This window comes from Lissotriton helveticus, chromosome 3_1 (assembly GCF_964261635.1).
Source record: "Lissotriton helveticus chromosome 3_1, aLisHel1.1, whole genome shotgun sequence".
In the NCBI taxonomy this organism is placed as follows: domain Eukaryota; kingdom Metazoa; phylum Chordata; class Amphibia; order Caudata; family Salamandridae; genus Lissotriton; species Lissotriton helveticus.
Window position 1 is genome coordinate 740,372,834 of NC_136061.1, and position 22,347 is coordinate 740,395,180.

Sequence of the window (22,347 nt, forward strand, 5' to 3'; positions counted from 1 at the left end):
GTTTCGGGGTGTTGGGATCCATTGGCATGGTTGGTCTTGGGCCCTCCGTTTTGGGCTCGGGGTTGCCCATGCCGCGACAGGTACTTCATAGTTCCATGAGGTATAGGGGGGGGGAGAGGTGGGGTGGGGGTAGCGGGGAAGGGAACGGTTGAGGAGGGGGGGGATCTGGGGGGTATGGGAGAAAGCGGATGTTGCCTTTCTTGTTGTATTTGGGTCCTGGGGTAGGTGGGGGGGATGCACGTGTTATTTACAGTGATGCTGATGTTGGTGCGCAATGGGTGGTGTTGGCGCGGAGGGCCTCCTTGGTGGGTCCCCCTTGATTATGGCTAATGCGTTACATAGACTCCCTGAGGAGTCCCTGCGAGTAATTACATGGAATGTTAGGGGGATGCTGGTCAAGGTTAAACGTGGGGCAGTCTTGCGCTGGGGAAAGAGAGAGGTCGCTGATGTGCTCTTGCTCCAAGAAACTCACATGATGGGATCAAAGGTGCTCAGTCTGCAGAGGTTTGGTTATCATCAGGTTTTCCACGCCGGATTTTCCAGGGGGTCCAGAGGGGTAGCTATTTTAATTCATCGCAGGGTGGCCTACGTCCATGAGAAGCAGTGGGTGGACCCGCAGGGTCGCTATCTCTTTGTCAAGGGAATGGTGGGCACGGAGCCCGTGGTCTTTGGGAGTGTCTATGCCCCCCCCCCCTCTGCAGTGGGCCCTGGCTGAGAGGCTGTTCACAGTGTGGGAGGTCATCCCGGAGTCCCTGGCGGTGGTTGGGGGGGACTGGAATGAGGTAATGGATGTATGTATGGACCGTCAGAGGCGTCAGGAGATGCTTGGGCCAGCCCCTCCCCCCCTACTAGGCTGCATGCTATGAGTGAAGGAATGGGCTGGGTGGATGCATGGCGACACATACACCCTACAGCGCGCGAGTACACATTTGTGTCTGCTGTGCATGGCTCCTTCTCACGACTGGATTATGTGTTTGTGCCCAGAGTATGCATGTGCAGGGTGCGAGCGGCAGAGATCTTACCGCGGGGACTGTCCGATCATTCCCCAGTGTCGGTTAGGGTGGAACTCCTTAGAAAACATCAACCCTTCAGGTGGAGGATGTCCTCGTGGCATCTCCAGCAGCCTGGCTATGTCAAACATCTTCGGGAGGCTATCGACCACTATTGGCGAGAAAACCTGGTAAATGACGTCGACGCAGTAGTGGTATGGGAGGCCTTGAAACCCACTATACGGGGGTGGACATTGCGTGGTGTACTGCGGCCCGTCGTGGGCGTCGAGAGACAATAACGGCGGCGGCCGCGCTGGTAGAAACTCTAGAGCAGCAGAGTCGAGGAGGAAGAGATGAAGTCGGAATATGGCTGCTTCTCCAGGCACAGCAATCCTATGCGTCGGTCTTAATGGATGAGGCCAAACAGGCGTGGCTGGCCACGCGGAGTAGAATATACCAGTGGGGAGATAAATCGTGCACACTACTCCATAGACTTTGTCAACGCAGCCTTCAGCCCATCACGCTGCCGGGCCTTACTGCTGACGACGGGGTGGTTATTACTGACCCGAACGAATTGGCGGCGAGCTTCGCTAGCTACTTCACGACACAATATGCCCCGTGTGACCGTTTATCTGTTGACGAAGTAGCTAAATTCATAGATGATTTACCGCCTAAAGCGGTGTCGGATGAGACCAGGAGGGCCCTCGATGCTCCCCTTACGGCGGAGGAACTGGGAGAGGCCCTGGGACAGCTCAATGTAGGTAAGGCCCCCGGGCCGAGTGGCTACCCGTGTGAGTTTTACAAGAAATTTCATGTACAACTAGGATCCCACTACCGTCGTGCACTTGAAACGGCGCGTGCTCGGGGCAAGCTGCCCCCGGAGTGGCGCCATGCCGAAGTAGTGGTCTTTCAGAAACCAGGTAGGCCCCCAGATAAACATGACTCCTATTGCCCCATTTCCTTACTTAATGTAGAGGCTAAGATACTGGTGAAGGCCCTGGCGAATCAGTTGCTCCCTTATATAACTGACCTGGTCCACCCGGACCAGGCTGGCTTCATGCCTCGCAGGGCAACGCGTCATAATATCCGGCGCGCATGGGCCGCGGTGGATGCGATGGGGGCCACGGCTGAGCAGGCGGCTTTGTTGCTAGCTGACATAAATAAAGCCTTTGACTCGGTGAGCTGGACATACCTTTTTGCGCTCCTGCCCCGCCTCAATCTGGGCCCGATATTTCTGTCATATGTCAAGCTGCTCTATACTGATATCACGGCTGCGGTGCGAGTCGCGGGGGCAGTGTCAGAGACCTTTCGCATTGGACGAGGAACCCGGCAGGGGTGTCCTCTATCCCCTTACTTGTTCGCCCTTGCCATGGAGCCTCTGGCCGCTTGGGTGCGCATAGATGCACAGGTGCGAGGCTTTGTGTGGACCGGGGACCTCTCTGATAGAATCGCGTTGTACGCGGACGATGTCCTATTCTTTCTTACTGACCTGCGACGCTCAGGGCCGCGGGTGTTGGAAATAATGCGGGTATTTGGGGAGGTCTCGGGCCTTTACCTGAACCTACGCAAATCTACCCTGTGGGTCCTTGGGGGTGGTGTTGTGACAGACCCCTGGACATCGGAACTGCAGGTAGCAGCTGGCGGTTTGAAGTACCTGGGGGTGTTCCTATCGGAATCGGTGAGCCTTACATGGGAACGCACCGTACTGCCTGTTTGGGAGCGAGTTCAAGCAGATGTGAAAACGTGGTCTCGGATGCCCCTTAATATCTTTGGTCGGTCCGCGATTTTCAAGATGGTTGCGCTTCCACGCCTCCTATACCAGCTGCAGAATTATCCCCACCCCATCGCACCTCAGTGGTTTCGGCGGGTCAACTCTGTCCTGGGACGCTTCCTGTAGGCTGGGGGGGCTGCCAGAGTGGCGCTGCGTACGTGCTTCTTATCTACATATTGCGGAGGGCTTGCCACCTCGGACATTCTGTCCTATTATCAAGCTTCCCACCTGCTCATCCTAAATGACTGGTGGTACAGCGACAGTGGTGATCCGGCTTATGCTCTAGAGCGCGCATTGATGGGCGATAATACGCTCCACACGCTCCTCTACTCAGCCCGGCTGCGGCGGACATTGCCTGGAGTTACGAAAACTGTCTTTGTTGTATGGCGACAGGCGTTACGTCGCATGGGCTGGTGGGGTAGACTAACTGCAGAAACACCGCTGTGGCATAATGGATGACTCCCCGAACTTGCCTCACTGCCAGGATTTGACGGCTGGGACACAATTGGGATCTCGTTGCTGGGACATGTGATGTCCGGAGTTACACTCAAATCGTTCCAGGAGCTCAGCGCAGAGTTCCACATGCCCCAGACTCAGTTCTTTCGCTATCTGCAGCTTAGACATGCACTGGCACCCAGCATTGCCAATCTAGACTCACTTCCTGAATTTAGCCCACTGGAGGCGAAGGTGTTCATGGGCGACCTCGGGGATAAAAAGGTATCCCGTATATACCAAACGATGGTCACTCACTGCTCCCCTACCCTTCTTCCCCTGCGGATGGCCTGGGAGGCTGACATTGGCCCCATGGATGAGGATGATTGGCGGGAGGCCCTGGAGTCCCCGCGAGGGACTGCCATCGCAATACGGCTCAGGTTAATCCAATTCAAAATTCTCCACAGGGCTTACTACACCCGTGAGCGGCTGTGGAAGGCGGGACTGATTGAGTCGCCGGAATGTTTGCGCTGTGGGGCGGGGGTGGGTACGCTGCTCCATACTGTATGGTTGTGCCCAGGAATAGCTGGCTTCTGGAGGGGTGTGTGGAATTGCCTGTCTGAAGTACTGGATTGGGAACTCCCACGCACTCATCGCCTGGGGCTACTTCACATCCTTGAGGGGGTTGGTGGGAACGTATATAAACGCCACTTATTGCTATTGGGACTGGTACTGGCCAAATAGGATTTGGCACGTGCTTGGAAGGACGAGAGGGCCCCTCCCTTGTGTGCATGGAGAGCCGGATTGGACTTTTGTATGGGTCTGGAACGGCCAATATTCGAAGCCCGAGGGTGCCCCCGCAAGCACTTCAAGATATGGTAGAGGTGGGCTGACTATAGGGAATTGACACTAGATCCCCCAGTGGAACCTGAGGAGGATCCCTAGGCATGCACCTTCAATTGGGCCTGTGAAATGCGTCATACCTGCCGCACCATGACCGAACACTGTTGCTCCTTCTACACACGTGCACAGGGTTAGGGAGGGATAACAGGGAGGGAACAGGGAAATGGGTGGTGGGAGTTCAGGGGGGTAGGGGTGAGGGGGGGAAGTTCCTATTGTTCGTGTTTAACTATAATGCTTGATTAGACTCTGGCCCTGTGATGTAAATTGTATCAAGATGCCTGGTGGTTTCTCCTGACTGTGGGGTGCCACATTTATTGCTCTGCCTAATTCAATCAATAAAAATCTGTTGTGAAAAAAATATATATAAATTAACAAATATAATTTCACAATTTACATGATCAATTAAATAATGAATGACCAATTAATTTATCAATAATTTCTTGATTAACTTCGCAGCCTTTACCCTCTACAAACCCAACAACCCGCACCTGATGTATAACTTAAAAAATATTGTAATTACACAAATGACATTATCAATTAAATAATTAATAATTAATTAATGGTTAACTTCCCACCCTTTACCCCTTTAAACCCAACCTGCACCTGATATAACTTCAAAAATATCTTAATTACACAATTTACATAATTATCAAATAATTAACAATTAATAATTAGTAATTAGTTATAGTTTATTACCTTTCCACCCTTTACCCCTTCACACCCCACAACTCACACCAAAAATATTTAAAAAAATTAATAACACAATTTACATAATTAATAATTCAATAATTAATAATTATAAAACATGAATTATTAAATAAGTCAAATTAATTTACTTCCCACCCTGTACCCCACAAACCACACAACCTACTACGACACTAAAAATAACAATTACATTAAATTTAAAAACAACAAAAAATGTACAAACTATATTAAAAAAACATTAACAATAATTAAATAAATTTATAACATATAAAAGTAAAACGTACTAAAATACATAAAAATAATTAAAAAACTATATTAACAGTGATATCGACAGATATTTTTAGCATTGATATTAACATATATATTTTTGACAACAATATTAACAACATAGAAATGTTTGCATTGATATTACTTACCCGATATTCCTGAATCACTATATTTGTGGCTCACAATATTAAAAACAATATTTCTGCATCTCAAGAATGTTTTTACTCAAACTTTTGTCCGAAGACCGTGTATCATACTAGCTGGATTGATTGTCCTTGCTAAGGTAATAGCTAAAGTCAGTGGCAGAGGGACTACTAGCCTCAGAATCCTTGCCTGTCATAATCGTGGAGGGACGGGTGGAACCACCGGTGTTATGAAGTGCACTCTTCAACCAAGCTGTGTGGAACGAACAGGCCAGTTGAATGGTAATACTAGCATCGGAATCCTCTCCTGTCATCATCGCGGAGAGGGGTGGGAGGAGCAAGTCTCAGTGATGGCCTGAGCGGTATTTTGCGCATTTTCAACCCCATTGCGGGGGACGCACAAGCCAGCAGCAGGGTGACCACTAACCCCAGAATCCTTGCCTATCTTCATCATGGAGGGGCTGGAGGAGCAGACCTCCATGATGACCTAAGCTTTATCCATGATGGCCTAAGCGCTATATTGTGCATTCTTCAACGCTACTGCATGGGAAGCACAGGGAAGGGGGACTACTAGCCTCAGAATCCTTCCTTGCTGGTCATCCTAGTTGAAAGGCAGGAGGAGCAAGCTGCCATGACAGCCTAGGCACTATATAGTGCATACTTCAACTCCACTGTGTGGGATGCACAAGCCATCTGCAGGGAGACTACCAGACCCGGAATTCTTGCCTGTCATCCTCATTGAGGGGTGGGAAGAGCAGACCCCCATGACAGCCTAAGAGCTATATAACGCATTCTTCAACCCCGCTGTGTGGGACAACTACAAGCCCCAGAATTCTTGCCTGTCATCGTGGAGGGTTCGTAGAAGCAAGCCTCTGTGACAGCCCAATCGCTGTATAGCACATTCTTTAACTCTGCAGTGCGGGACTGAAATCCATAAGCGCCAGAACAGGGCCACCCCCTTTGGTCCTGCAGCTAATTCTGTACTCTTGAATGAACACACACACCCACTCTCTTACGGTAATGTCTACTGGTGTACGTGCTTTCTTTTAACAAGTCAGGCAATTTCAAAAACCTAACATTGCCATCTGGTTCTGAATTTGCTGGATAGAGTTATTGCCTTTGTGTTGACTCAATTAAAAAAACGATGTAGAAGGCAGTAGAATCCCAAGCACCAAACAAGAAGGGGGCTAAAACAGCAAGTCACTCTGCTGAGAACTGCCTTCTTAGTGAGATCGACAAGTTAAAGGCATGTTAAACCAAGAAAAGAAACAGCTTGAAATCATGAGTAAAATTACCCATTTCAATTCAGGGAAACATATGGGTCTATCTGAGTTCATCTAAAATGAAACCAGTTCTAGCGGAGAAAGATTCTATTCACAAAATCACCGACTACTAGCATAGACCTTATGGGAATCAAAGGCCCTCACAGGTTGTTACTCAGGTCACCGCTTGCCTGGAAGCCGAATGTGCACAAACAAAAGAAACAACTGCTCCCACTCATGCTAATCATGGGCAGTTCCTCCTAAGGAGTAGTTAATTGCACCAACAATAAGCCTCAACAAGTGACTAGAGACATACAGACAAATGACTTTGAAAATGGAGCTGAATCCCAGCCTTTAGACCCAAGGTGTGTGCCCCCCATATTGACATTTATGTAAGCGTAGTTCTCCCAAATTAAAGAGGCTATTTGTTTGTTAAACGATAAATTAAGACGCTTCCAGGAGGCCATTAATATAGCTTTAAATTCACATCCTAGCTGGAGTTCTCTGGATGTCTACAAACCCCAAGAGCTTGATCCCCCAGAGCAATCAAATTCCTTGCCAAAGGGCACTGGTCCTGATGGACAATATGCAAAGTCTCTAATTTCTGACTGTGAGCTGGAGGCCTCCTTCCCCATCAAATTCATACACTGCACCTGAAAACAAGGGAGCACTTGAATTTTCTACCAAACCATCAACCGTCTCAGCTCTCTATGTACAAAGTAGTCAATCCTACAATGTACAACCATTAACTTGTGGTCAAGATGTAATGTTCCTGTCAGACCTAGGGAAGGGGAAGATAGCTGCTACACACTCGCAATCAAAAAACACTTTGGAGATCTCACACCTGTGGCAGAGAAGCATATCCACATTTGCACAGACATATTTTCTAGAACTTCCATTAAGAAAGAGGAGATGTTTATGATAAATGTCCCCAAGTTGAAATCTGGTCAAGAGGAGTGCATGGAATCACTTTTATCAATAAAGTCACTTATCAATAAAGTCACACACTGGATTAGATGTAAACGTCAATGCAGCACTATAATTCACAAGGACATTATCTCAGCTACATGCCTTGTCGATGAAAAAAATAATTATGATTCCATAAAGAGGACTCTGAATGGTCTCAATTTAGCTGAGGGTCTGTTGGCTATGGTGGCAGAGACCATTCCAATGACAGATTCCAAAATCCAATTTAAAATGAGTTTGTAATATGTGAAGAGTGGAAATGTCACTCCGGATGATTCTGAGACACCACCTCAAAATATTTATGAACCTATTCGATGTATGGCCCCAATCTCATCAAATAAATCTAGAGAAGCCTGACTTAAACCGGACTTGCTTATGTCTGAGAAAGAGACCTTAATTGTAAGTGCCTGCAACTTATTTCATATGTCAACCATGTACACGGGTCTGGCTATCCAACCAACATGTTTGTCTGTGGCGGCTACTTTTACTGGAACTGCATTTACTCTCATGGAATATTGTGGGGTAAATTGACTGACCCTGTTTGGATTGAATTTGTTAATCAATTCAATAGCATTTTGCTTCAAGATACTTAGTCATTAACTCCAGTGAACATAAATAGACATACTAATAACAGTGTCAAAACACTACCATCAAGAGCGGGCTGACCCAAAGGGGGTATTTTTTTATCTTAGTTTGGATTACCTTGAATCGGTCTATGAAGCAGTTTCCTATCGATTGTGAGGACATAATTAGGCTGATTGTAAGAGGATCCAAGGCCTATGTATTAACTTGTACAATGTTTATAATCGCTCAGGGAGCCCTAATAAGGAATCTGCGTCATTAAGCAAACTAGAATACCTCTTGTCCAACAGGCCCTTTCACTCCCCATTAAGCATTGCTGGGGACTTCAAGGTTTCCTTTGAACCTATCCCTTGTATTGAATCTATATTGGAGCTAGAAGATGGAGTCAGAGGTATCCAGAGACTGGTTGCTGAACTGTTAGAAAATGGTCTGGTCTACTGTGGCCCTACAACTTAGTGCTTTAAATCTGAACTTTAGTATACGTGCTTGCAATGACAGATCCAAATCAGATTGCCAGAGAGAACACACTTTCTCCAGGGGCAGGACAAAGAGTAGAACAGATCATGTATTTTTAGATCTCGGTTTATGGTATACTATGTGCAATTTTAGTGTGTGTACCAGGGAAGACTGTGATCATTACCCCTTACATCCGTCTATTAAATCTAGATTCCCCCTCAGTAACAGCCCTAGTTCTGACCGCTCTGTAACTTTTCTATTACCTACCACCAACAGGAGAGCAATTAAGTGGGGAAAACATCGGAGTAACTCAGATACTATGGCTTCAATTTACAGCACCTTTAATACATTTGCTGATACTCTAGTAGAAAGCCACGATTGTGAGGACTAATTCATGGGAGCGCATCAGAACTAGTTTAGCTCCATTAGTTTGATATGTAACACTGAAGATTCACCTAAAAGACCATCCATCTCTAACATATCCACCAGTTATAATGCTCATTGTAGAAAGGCCAAATCTGCACTAACAACAGCTTTGAGACAAGGGGATATCCAGATGATTAGAGTAATGAGAGGGAGATACAAAGACATGATCACCAAAACTGAACAGAAATAGATAGATGACAGTTGGTATGACCCTCTAGAATCATCCAGAAATAGGGACTCTAAATATTTCCGGCATCTTTGCCCATGGTGGCACCACAGCTATAACTCATTTAGAATATCACATACCAGCCCATAGCTGGGAAATAGATTTTGCCACATTATACAGTGATCCAGCCCTTCTGAGTGATTTAACAGCCAAGCATAGAGATAGTCTAACTGCACCATTTAGTGGCCATGGTCCAAACAAAGCTGTCTTACGTTTCATTCTAGAAGATACTTATAGAGCTATTAATCAGCTCAGCCCTGGGAAAGCACCTGGCCCTAATAAAATGTCAGGCGACCTCTATCGATCTGAACAAAAATTCGGAGTCCCCTATATTAAAAAATTGTCGAACAAGATACTGGGAGGTGATGATATACCTAACAAAAGGCGAGGTGCTGAAGTTATACCTGTGTACAAAAAGGGTGATAGAAATAATTCAAGGGAACTACCACCATATAAGCCTGATAGATAATCTCCAGAAGGTATTTTGTCATCATGTCCTGGATAAGGTACAGCAATGAATAACTGACACTAAACATTGTATCTCCCTTACAAGCAAGGTTCAGAAGAAAGATCAGCACAATCGATCAGTCATTCCGGTTCACCTTACCATAATGAAAATATCTTCAGTTAACTAAAGATCATCTCTGTGGCCTTTGTCGATCTTAAAACAGTGTTTCATTTAGTTCCAAAAGTCAAATTGTGGACAGTTCTAGGCCAGATAGGGATGACTCTTGACTTGCTGAATGTTATACGACTGCTCAAGTGAAATGGAGGTAAGGGGGGAGCAAACCAACTGTATTCCAATTGAGCAAAGAGTTGGCCAAGGCGGTGTTTTAACACCTAAAATATTTTCACTTAATATTAATGATATACTCAGATATCTAAATGACTGTGTCCATGTCTCCCCCAGATTTTGCAGCAGCCCTATACCAGCACTTTTATTTGCTGATAATACCCAACTAATCTTGCTCACCCCTATAGGTTTGCCAAATCTTCTAAACAAATGTAAGTTTTTTTTGTGATGAGAGGGGCCTAAATGTCAACACATTAAATACCAACTACATAATTTTTAATACTCGCACAACTTTCAAAGGTGACTTTCTTATGAAAGAGATCACTTTACAGAGGGAGGAAAGCTTCCCCTACCTTGGCATCAGCCTAGATAAATCAACTGCATGATCGATGCATATGAATAAAGTAAGTGCCTCCCTGCTACAGGAAGCTTTTTCCATGCTGAAAAGAGACTTAGAAAAATTTAAAATACACCTTTTACATGTAGCTCCTGCCATAGAGACTTACTGTGCAAAGGTTCAGAGTGCAGCCTTGTAGGTGTCTGCAGCTGGGGCTATATGAAGAAAAAGGAGGTGGCTACTAAAGAAAATCTTTTTCTCGGATCTTTGTTTAATCTGCCACAAAGTACACCTATAATCCCTCCCTTTTTTTTAAACAGGCCTTAAATGGCTTCATGATATAGTAGCCCTAAGACCTCTGCTATTCTTGATACGTTTGTGGAGAAACCCAGAGCTGAAACCTTAAAGAACTGCACTGATATCTTAGGTATGCCTAATTTGTTGTCCATCAAATGGTTTACTCATATAAGGTCCACCTTCCAGGTATTAGGCAGGAGTGCCATGTGGAGCAATCCTTCTTACATAACTGGTGATACAAAAACAAAAATCAAAATAGCATTCAGGGGCCTTATTACAGTAAGTGCCCGGGGGCACAACAGGCATTTGCACCAGCTTTGCACACCCTGAGGCACTTTGGTATTACAGAACGGTGCTTGGATCTCTAATCCCCATAAAAAGTCCAGGCAGGTTTCTGCCTGCAATGTGAAAACACAGAGCTGTTGCAAACAGCCGCTCCTTGTTTTCACATGAATGCACTGCCCCCATGGCAGCGCAAGTTTGCGGCTCCCCTGGGGCAGCGCATTCATCTTAATAGGGTGCATTGTCATTATTTACGCCGGCACACCTTTTACAAGGTGCGCTGAGTGTAAACAATGAAAATGCGTACTACGACCACTGGTCCTACATTGATCTGAACCTCAAATAGAGGGTCATCTATCTTGACAGGCTAAGTTGACCTTATGTATTATTCTTCCTCCCTCATGCTCAACCACTGATTTCATATGATGCGACTCAGCTGCTCTGTCTATATTGGTTATCTTCGATGTGAACATTATATGTTGTAAAGTGCTATAATACATTCAGGTCTAGCTAGCGCTATAAAAACACTCTTAAATAAATAAACAGTATCTCAAAAATAGTAGCTCTGGCTTTTTGACTGCAAACTTCTTTCAAATGTAATCTAATCTTTGAACTCTATCTTGATGATATAACTCCATCTTTAGCCAAGAATGTATACATCAAGTCAAGTTGGGCACTCTCCAGAAAGGACAATACACACATAGCTCGAAAAAATCCTCAGCAGCCCATCTCTCCTGCGTTTTCTGTGGGGCGATTTGAGAAGATGTGAAAAATGTACTGTTCTTTTGTCGTTGGTACAAATAAACAAAATCAAATGTCTTATACCACTCTAGCTTAATCTAGGATTTATACATTATATAGTAGCCTCCATGGTATTCAGATTGAATGCAGACCAGTTTATAGCATTTGCTGTGAGTAGGTACTTCTATGCAGCCTGGCTGATAAGAAAAACACTAGAAAGCCCTTTGTAAACAACCTCTTTAAGCTACTTGTTAGATTATTTGTAACAGGAATAGATATATTAGGCTGATTTTTTAAGAGAAGACTTAGACATGATACTGCTAGGTACTGTCACACAGGGTAGATTTTGCACTTATGTAGACTATAGTTTGCATGCTTCTTTGATACTTTTAATCTTCAAATTGCTGCTATTCCATGATGCACTTTGTACTTTGCCTTCTTTGAATGCTCAAATATGATACCCAAAATGAGAGCTTATATACACACAATATTTTGATTTTTATGTTCTTAAATGTTTTTGTATGTACTTTTTTTGTGATTGTGCATGTTAAATGGAATTTTGAATTTCGAAATAAACTTATTGAATGGAATAGTTAATGAAAGTACAAGGATCTTCAAGCCTTTGCAATGGAATTAGATACATCTGGGCATGAACAGAGGTTGTAATAAGTTTAGAGTGTTAGTATTCACTTATAATCTTGGTACTACAACTAAAGGCATTGTTACAAAAAATAGGCACTTTGAAGCAGGGACCAAGGTACATATCAATGCTTTCAATTATGTTTGAACCTTGTTAGTGGGCTGAAGAGAAACGCTTTCAACAGAGAGGAATAAACACTGAGAAGGGGTAATCTTTGTTACCCTGCCTTCCAAATGACACCCATCTCACATTGGAAGTCAAGTACAAACGATAAGAAAAAGTGCAGAAACATGTTCTCCCTCATGCCAGTGAAATGCCATAAACAGTTTAATGAGCAACAAACAATGATGCTGGAATGAGCCCTTTGGTATATATGGGCAACAAGTGCAAAGAATTCTTTATCAAAACTTAAAATTGTGCAGATCTTATGAGGTGTGCAGACACATTCTTCATTACCTAGAGCTGGTCGATTCTGTACTTTAGTAGCAATATATAATTTCCACAAGATCAGAAAGTCTGGAAGGACAGAAATTTCCATCAATCTTGAATAAACAAGAATGTGAAAATCTTCAACAGAATTTTGCAATGGGAGAAACAAGATGCACAGGTTCTCAATTTGTATGTGAAACTGAGAGACTCAGAAGGGAAGTATGGATGAGTGAGGTTGTGTAACATACTTCATTACATTTTACAAGGCTTGGCACACTTTATAAAGTAACAAAGAACGGTTGAAAAAAATCCCAAAATGTGTTTTTTGTTTGAGAAAAGCCACAATCATTGCTTACTGAATGGTTTTGTTGCAATAAGAACATTGTGTGTGGATAATGGTTTCCACATGTTTTGCCTTTCCACATGCAAAGCTGGGTTAACTGCAAGGTCGCCCACCCATATTCTTTTCCTATTCTGAAAAATATCTGTATATTAGTCGGAATCAAGTAAGACCAATTCTTTTCCCTATAAAAAAATAAATACATAAATAATTAGAGAGAAAGTAGAAAGGTATAAATAAAGAAATGTCTTACCTTTTGTTCGAAACTATCAGGCGTCAAGAAAAAATTGTATAGTGGAACAAAATAGCCTTCCAGTAGACCCATGAGTAAAACCAAGTACACACCATCTGCAAACTAAGATATTATGGAAAGCATTAAAAATTTAGCAGGTGACTGCATTGGAATGAGGCACAATCTCTAAAGAGTTATATTCCACGCACACGTTAACCATGTTTCACTGATTCTTTCAAACAATTTATGTGGGGAATAAGTATAGTAAAGAGGTAATACAATGTGGACAGTTTAAAAATATAGGACCTTTTAATATCTCACAGTAATGTATACACGGACTATATATATGAGCTAAACTGAAGAATTGACTGTAGCCAGGAGAAAGACTAAAACCTCATAATCAATATCTCTGTTTCATGATTGGTAAAATAGCAAATAAGCCAAAAAAGTACAGTAACAATTTCTAAGTATGAGGTAAAGATACAGCAAAGTATAATTAGTTCAATTTATGTTACAATGCATCAAATTGGCAAGTGGATAGCAAAATAATACTTCAAAATATATGCATGTCTAATCCATCAACTGATAATGTAACACAACTGAGCAGTAGGCATACATTACCACAAGAACTACAAATTCTCTGTACACTTCCAGAGCTCTCCGGTTCTCCCTGGTTGGTACTGTTTGGCAAAGAGCATTCATGGACAATAACCACTTCCATCTTGGTAAGGTGAGCTCTCAAGTGGCTCCAATGTACTCAGCACACGATAGTTAAGTTGGCAGGAAGCGGGAATGCGCTGCTGGTGAGCAGAAGGCACGCCAAAGGCAAGCTCTTCTGCGCCCATCACCGCCCGACCGTCATCAGTCGCCAGGACCCCTTTATTTTACCTCAGATAAGGTAAAATTATGATATACAGGGGAGGAACTCTGCCCCATCAGAGCGAAAGAAGACCACAAAAATTATAAGACTACCGGGTGCACAAAATATTCACCAGACTCGATAGAAGGACAGTTTTCATGCAATTCATGTTAACTTTCTTATGTGGGGGAACTTAGTCTACACAAGAAATATTTGATCCACCAGGGAAGACCAAGTCCTTCATAAATGGCCAATAGACAAGGAAAGGTATCGACCAGTGTCTGAGCCTAATAAACTGGTGACCGCTATCAGGAGTATATATTGTAATGCCAGGTCTATTCGTAAACATGCCACAGAACTCTGGGATCTTTTAGACACTTAAATCCAAGACATTTGCTTTATTACTAAGACATGGCTAAATTCGTTGGCCCTGCTGAATGAATCTATCAATGGTCCTGGTAAGTCCTCTCTTGGGAGACTAAATCGAGAGAATAAAGCAGGAGGAAGTGTGGCAATTGCATTTTCAGGTAAAGTGAAGGATTCTGTTATCTGTACTCATCTATCTAATGATTTGGAGATGATAGTGTTTCAATTAGATCATCTTCCTCATAATACATGGAAGAGGGCGTTACTTTACTGTGCTCCAGGCCCTAAGAAAGACTTAACCCTCCAATTAGCAGACATACTGTTAATTCATATTTTAGAGTCAGACAATTTTTTGTTACTAGGTGACCTCAACTATCATGGGGAAAGAACGACCGATATGGAAGTAAACTTATTGTTGACGGACCTGAGGATGGCAGGTCTGTTACAATTGGTAGTAGGTTCAACTCGCATTACTGGCCATACACTTTAATATTTAGTTATGCTACTCAACTTTAAGTTAGTCATCCACTATCCCTCACCTGGACAGATCACTATTTGATCGAATTTGAGATCCCGAAAACCTCTACTCCTAAATCACAGAATTAGGAGTTCCAGCACCCAGGTAATTTCTGTAAGAAATAAATTGGACACACAAATAATTTTCAACCTCCAGACCTGAAGGGCAATTATAGGATTAGCCCTTACAATCTTTCATAGACATCAGAGAGAAGCAGAAAGGCACTTTTTAGTAGTCAGGCTTGACATATTCTGTAATTCTATGAGATATTTAAGACGCTAAATGAATTTATAAAGCAGGAAGCCTACAGGACTCTAATACCTACTTCAAAAGAGATATGCGACTCTTAATTATTTCAGCAAGAAGATGTTAGACCTGTCAGCCTTAGGTTAGCCTTTCCCCAAATGTTTTACCTGCTTACCTCCAATTTTGCTGAATTCTTTTTGTTGAGCGCTTTACCACTGCTAACCAGTACTAAAGTGCATGTGATCTCTCCCCTAAACATGGGTTGATTGGCTTATCCACAACTGACACATTTAGTTTACCTAGAAGTCCCTAGTAGAGTGCACTACATGTGCCCAGGGCCTGTAAATTAAATGCTACTAGTGGGCTTGCAGCACGGATTGTGCCAAGTAGCACTTTAAACATGTCTCAGACCTGTGGGCAGTTTACACTGCCATATCAACTTGGCATCTAAAACCCATTACCAAGTATTAAACTTTCCTTTTATTACATGTAAGTCACCCCTAAGATAGACCCCAGGTAGCCCATACAGCAGGGTGCTGTATAATCAAAAGATATAAGTTTTGCATATCCTGGTAGTCAAACCACCCCAAATTAATTTTTCACTACTGTTAGGCCTACCCCTTTTGTAGGTTAACGTTTGAAATTCCTTAATACACTTTATTGGCTGTAATTTCTGATTGAGAAGGAGTAGATCCATCATGTTTCATATTATTGAAGCAGTAATGATAAATTTTCTTTACCAGTAAAGTTAATTTATTATTACACTTTTAAAAATGCCACTTTTGGAAAGATACAAAAACAACAGTTGATGTACAGAATGCAGAACAATGTCATACATTCACCCCAGTACAGAGATCGGGGCCTAAATCCATCATTTATTTGCTCACCACACCACCCCAGTTCAGACATGGCCATATGTAAATCAGCCTCGACCCTGTGCCTCATGGGAACAGTCCAGCCCGAACTACCGAGCCATGTCTTCCCTGGACCGGAATCAAGCATCCTAGGACCGGTTTCGGGTTATCAGCCGTCTTCAGCCAGGATAGCTTGACTCCAGTGGCGTGGAGAGCACAGGACTCACGTCTGATCAGACCTGTCCCACTCGGGGTGACAAATGCAAAAACAACAGTTGATGGACAGAATGCAGACCAATGTCATACATTCACCCCAGTACAGAGATCTTTTGGAAAGATAGAATTTTTCTGCTCTTAGCCTGTCTCCAGTACACATTTTGAGTGGGTGACTGCTGAACTTTGTGTTTTCTCTCTAAACAGCCATGCAGAAAGGGAGCTTAGTTGTGACCGAATGGCCATCCACATCCTGATGGGCCATCAGGGTCAGGATGAGAGGGAGGACCAGACACTTACACCTGAATAGGTTGTCCTGTCCCCAAACAAAGGGCTACATACTTCCCTGGAGTGAGTCTGGGGTCAGAACTGGGAGGGGGACCTCTGTGCACTTCAAAGCCCTTCTTTGAAGTCACACCCACTTCAAAGGTACCTGTGGGTATAAGAACTGGCCTTCTGACCCTACCATGTCTGGACACTACTGGACCTGTGAAAAACTCTGCCAGTCATGAGGGGGGAATGATGTGCTGCAAAAAGGACGGCCACTCTGCTGGACTGCTACCCTAGAAGAACTGCTTTTCTGCTTTGTTGCCCTACTGCCTGCTACCCTCTGCCCTGCCGAGGAAGGATTGGACCCATCTCACTTGAACCCAGAGTGACTCCAAGGGCATACTGACTGCTCATCAACCTGCAACAGCACCTGGACTTTGCTTGCTGGAAGTCTTGCCCTGCCAAGTGGTGCCAATCCATTCCTGGGCCCCTGAAAATGGGTATAAAGTACTGCAACTGCCAGAATCCATGCTGACATATTATTGCTGCTGCATGGACAATGGACATCGCATCGCTGACTGCAGGGTGTGTTGTATCCAATTTCTGACACATCTCCGACTTTGTGCTGCTTGGCACTTGATGCATCGTCTTCAACCAAGTGGTTTGACGATGACGCATCACCTCCTTGCTTCCTGCATCTCAACTCCATCGCGACACATCTAAGGTACTTTGCAACAGGCCAAGGCTCGCCCCTGTATCTGATGTCTGCTACCTCATGGTTGGCCTGAACTTTTGCATTTACCTCAGTCTACCATGACCAGAGATCCCCAATTGGCGTTTTACACTTTTAAGCACTACAATTTCGATTATTCTTTGAAAACCTATAACTCTGGTTATATTTATTGGATTGTTGTCGTTTTGACATTAATTTGTTCATAAGAATATAGCCTATTCTTTTTTACTTTGGTGTGAAGTCTCTTTGTTGTGTTTTCACTGTGTTCTGTGTTGCACAAACACATTACACATTGCCTCTTAAGTTAAGCCTGACTTCTCTGTACCCAGCTTCTAGTGGGTGAGCATAGGTTCATTTATGGTGTACATCTGACCTACCCAGACTAGGATTGTGGTTCCTGCTTGGACAGGGTGCATACCTCTGCCAAACAGAAACCCAATTAATAACAGAAGGAAGATTACTAAAATATATAATGTTTTTGACCCACAAAGTGACTGCATTAACAGGGTCAGGACCTGGTACTATTTCGACTTTTGTTTCAGGTCAATTGGTGAAGTTTTAACCCGTTACCCTGGAAGAGGACCAAGAAATAGTATGCAATACTAAGTCAGGATCACCAGAAGATGCTTGCCCAGGTCATTATTTTGCTTCCTTGGCACCGCTATTATCATCACATCTTGCTGATTTGTTTAATTTATGCCTAGAGGTCGCTAAGATACCAAATACATGGAAAATGGTATGTCTTTCTCACATCTTAAAGAAACCTACAGCCCATCCCACTGTTTTTGCCAAATTCCGTCTGATCTCATGACTACCATTTGCTAGCATGATCATGGAGAAACTTGTAAATAATCAACTTACGAAATATATAGTGGAAAATCATATTCTAGACACCTCACAATCTGGGTTTAAAGCAACCCATGGTATGGAGACAACTTTCCTGGCTGTTACGGATATGATTAGAACCAACTTGGATGAGGGCGGATCGGCTATGTTGATCTTGCTAGATCTATCGGCAGAATTTGATACAGCATTTTATACAATCCTAATTCTTCGACTTTCTGAGATAGGAGTGCAAGGACAAGTACTGGCCTGGTTAAGGGACTTTTTGACAGAAATAACTCAGTTTCCATCAACCTTTTTAAATCAAAAACTGGTACCAATACTTGTGGACATCCAAAGGGTTCCAAGTTGAGTCGAATGCTTTTGACAATATATGTGGCTCCTTTGGAATTGAGATTTTGTCATATGCAGATAACACTCAACTAATACTTTCCTTTGGCTAAGAGTGCAAGGGAACTAAAGCCAGATTTTATAAATGAGCTGGAATTGCTTCCTGGATGAGACAGAATTGTCTTCTGTTGAATAGGGAGGGGGAGGCAAAGATTCTTCTTTTTAGAAAAGAAAGAGAGCCCTGGGATGAAGATTAATGGCCAGAGGAGTTCCTTCTTTTCCAAAAGAGTTGATTAAACATCTTGGTATTTTACTGAATGATAAGCTTTTGATGGCCGAACAGGTTAAAGCAATCTGTTCATTCTGTTTGGCTTTTTTTGCCGGCTTAGAAAAACCTTCCCTTGGCTATTTATTAATTGCAGGAAAGCTATAATTCAAGCAGACTAGATTACAAAAATGCCCTTCTGCTTGATATTAAACCCTTCCCTGCTGATGACGAGCTGAGCTCGTCAGGGCACACAGGGCTTGTGTGCTGATGACGAGCTCAGCTCATCACACCCACCCCCGGAAATCCCTCTGGAGGGATTCCCTGTTCTCCCCCAAAGCCTCGGGAGCTGGGGAAGAGCTTCCCCAGCTCCCAAGGCCCCCCCCCCCCCCTGGTTTCCTTGAAATGACGATCAGTGCACACGTCTCGCTGACGTCATTTCAATGAAACCGAAACTGAAATGAGCCAAGAGGCTCATTTCAGTTTCCCTTTCTATGTGCTCAGGGGGCTATCTCAGCCCCCTGAGCACGTAGAAAGACGGGAGGAGTGTCGTTGGAAAGGGTGGAGAACTTGGCCTTATGGGCCGAGCGGCGCAGGGCACGCCTAAAATCTCCGGGTTCACCTGCCTTATCAGACAGAGACACGAGACACTCCGTTAGGCGTAGAAAATCAGGATTTATTAGCTGCAGCTAAGCACAGTTGTCCAAGAAGTACACCAATGGTAGGTTCTCAGGAGACTTCCACTTCACTCCGTGGCGCACAGTCTTTTATACCATACATATTTACAATACCTACTCCCAAAACATACAAAACTGACAAATGAGAAAAGTTCGAAAATAAGCTATCAAGTATCTGGTGTACGCCCTTCTTTCAGACCCCGTGTTCTCCCCTCCCCTCAAGTTAATCAATGCTAGTGCATGTAATTCAATTTGCAGGTGGCAGGACGTATTTGCGAGCCTCAAAGGATAGTTGTGTAACAGGAGAGTACACGGAGAGAACAGTGAAGGCTAGTCAAACAAGATAAAGTAAAGGAAGAATGGTGGGACCCAAACAGTAAACTAAGACAAGGATCAATCAGTCTAGACATGGATTAACTAACTCGGCCAGTCCCTGACACCGGTTTCATAAACAAGGACAAAGGGTTACTTTTTAACAGGAGAGACGAACAGCTGGAAAGGCAAAAACACTATGTTCGCCGTGTCGCCTGAGTGAGGGCAACATAAAATGGCGGCTGTCACAAAATGGCGGCTGACTACGAAGCAAAGTCGAAAATCACGGAACCTCAGACCCTCCTTTTGCCATTACTCAGGCAAAACACAAAGGACTCACGTTAGTCTGAGTCAATATCAATGGTCATGAGGTCATTGAGCTGTTCCAGCAACATCATCTTAATGTTCTCTCTTTTCTGTGACGCAGACTTTGGAACACACAACGTGGCACAAAGACCACAGATGGCGGGACCACACTGCAAACAAAGACAACAAGAGAAAATGATGGCTAAAATTATTCCAAGGAAAGTTAACACTTTCCATCCCCACGTGGACAGTAGTCCCCAAAACCATCCCATCACGGACCAATCTCCTGAGTCCTGATGAATAGACTCAGTAATCACATGTAACTTAGAAATGGCTTGGTATACTGTAGGGGCATTATCAGGAATGTAAATGCAGCAACTAGACCCAATCAATTTACAGACTCCTCCTCTATCAGCAAGGACAATGTCTAAAACCATTCGGTTTTGTAAAGTCATGAGACGATCCGCCTGAAGTTCAGCCGTCAAGTTACTCAAGGCTCTGGAAGTTACATTTATCGTAGCCTCGACAACACAAACTAACTGTCTGATGTTTCTACTACTGACCATTGGGCCCCAAAAGGGAAGAAACCCTTTAATAAATTCTCCTCCCTCTTGTCCAGCTGTGTCTCCAGAATCAATAACTCCTCTACCATATCTTTTTCTGTGATGTCCTGAAGGAGCAGTGTATCTAGGGGGAAGAAGAAAAGCTATATAACATGTTCCTGAAAAATAAGCGGGAAGCCATGTATAGGCCCTATCGTGACAAACAAAATATGTGCCTTGAGATGGTACTAATGGAGAAGAAACCAAGGGGGAAAAGACATAGGTATGAGAACAAACACTCTTTTCCTGTTTATTCTTATTATTCTGACCATTTACTTGCAAACATAGGTTACCTTTATGAGGTACAGTCCAAATTGGTAAGGATATTCTTTGTTTAGCCCTGTCAGTGAGGCTAGTAATGTAACGAGTCACATTCCAACCATCATATGCTCGTTTCTCGTCGATGGGAATCTTACTAATGTCGGCAATTTTAGCCCTAGTCACTATTTCCTTTATCAAAGGACTATGACTATAATCTGATCCACCAGTATATATATCACCAGGAGGATATCGAAGTTGATTCTGATATGCATTGGAAAACATAGCCAAATATGCCCAAGCAGAACCTTCATATGAAAACGGGAGAACTAAATATGGCATCCCTTTCTCAGCGTTATGGGGCATAAGCCCACAAACCCAACAGTCAGTAGTGTTAACCACCAATTGATGCTGATGTAACAACTGGATGAATGAATTGTTGAAATATTCTGTTCTCCTAACTTGTTCATGATTTGGGAGTGTGTAGAACGTATGCGGAGAGTTAGTAAAAGAAGAGAGCAAAGGAACTGAAGTTGGAACAGGTGCTTGCTGCATAGTGTGGATAACCCATCCCACACAAGCTAATAAACTACATAAACACACTAGAATACATAATGCTACGCCACATCTACTAAACAACAGTTTCTTGTACTTATTTCTTTTTACAATCTTAACATCATTCTCTTCCATTTCAGTATCCATTTCTCTAAAGGCGTTGCTCACGGTAATCTTCCTAGATCACTTAGCTGTGATTATTAGCCGTCCTATGACACTGCAAGTCCTGTTGACCTAGTCACTATTCAGGTCACAGCGTAAGACTCCTACCGTGACCCTGCAACTTGATGGATGATGGAAAGGAAATATCTTTCAAAAAAAAGTAATCAAAGGAAAAGAAAACAAAGTTCAATTGTCTTTCGGCAACCTGGATCTTAGGTTGTACCGTGTCTTGCCAGGTATCGTTTGGTCCCGAAACAAAGTCTCTGGGTTAGTCATATCCAATTTCAAATGTAGTGGTACAGCTTCTTGTAGCACGTCGTCATCTTCTTTCTCAGAACTTGGCCAGTCCAGGCGTGCACTACTAAAAGGTACAAATCGGGGTACTTTCTCACATTCACTATCACCATCGCCTTCTTGGGCCCACTGATCATAAGGTAAACGTAAGGGTACCCTCTTACAGTGCACGCCGTGGACCCAGTTTTTCTTCCCAACAACTTTAACAGCTGTACGTGTCGTTAAAAGTACTTGTCGCGGCAGCCCCTAACGAGGTTCCAGATTGTTCTTCCTCTGGAAGTTTTTAAGGCACACAAAGTCACCAGGTCGAATGGAATGACCTGGATCTGAGGAGGCCTCCGGCAAAGCGTTTTGGACCTGTTGATGAATAACACGTAATTTAGTGGTGAGGTCATGCACGTAATCAACCAACAATGGATATGGAATGTCAGAGTATTTCTTAGGTCGAGGGACTCCCCAAACATTG

At 43.7% G+C, this 22,347-nt stretch overlaps 1 protein-coding gene across 1 annotated transcript in view; it reads right to left on the reverse strand.

The window, feature by feature from the left end:
* Positions 1-22,347, reverse strand: part of PARVA (parvin alpha) — a 267,872-nt gene that overhangs the window by 24,963 nt on the left and 220,562 nt on the right. The window contains exon 11 of the mRNA XM_078680922.1: positions 13,241-13,342. Within this exon, the coding sequence (XP_078537048.1) occupies positions 13,241-13,342 (102 nt within the window). The remainder of the gene's footprint in view (positions 1-13,240; positions 13,343-22,347) is intronic.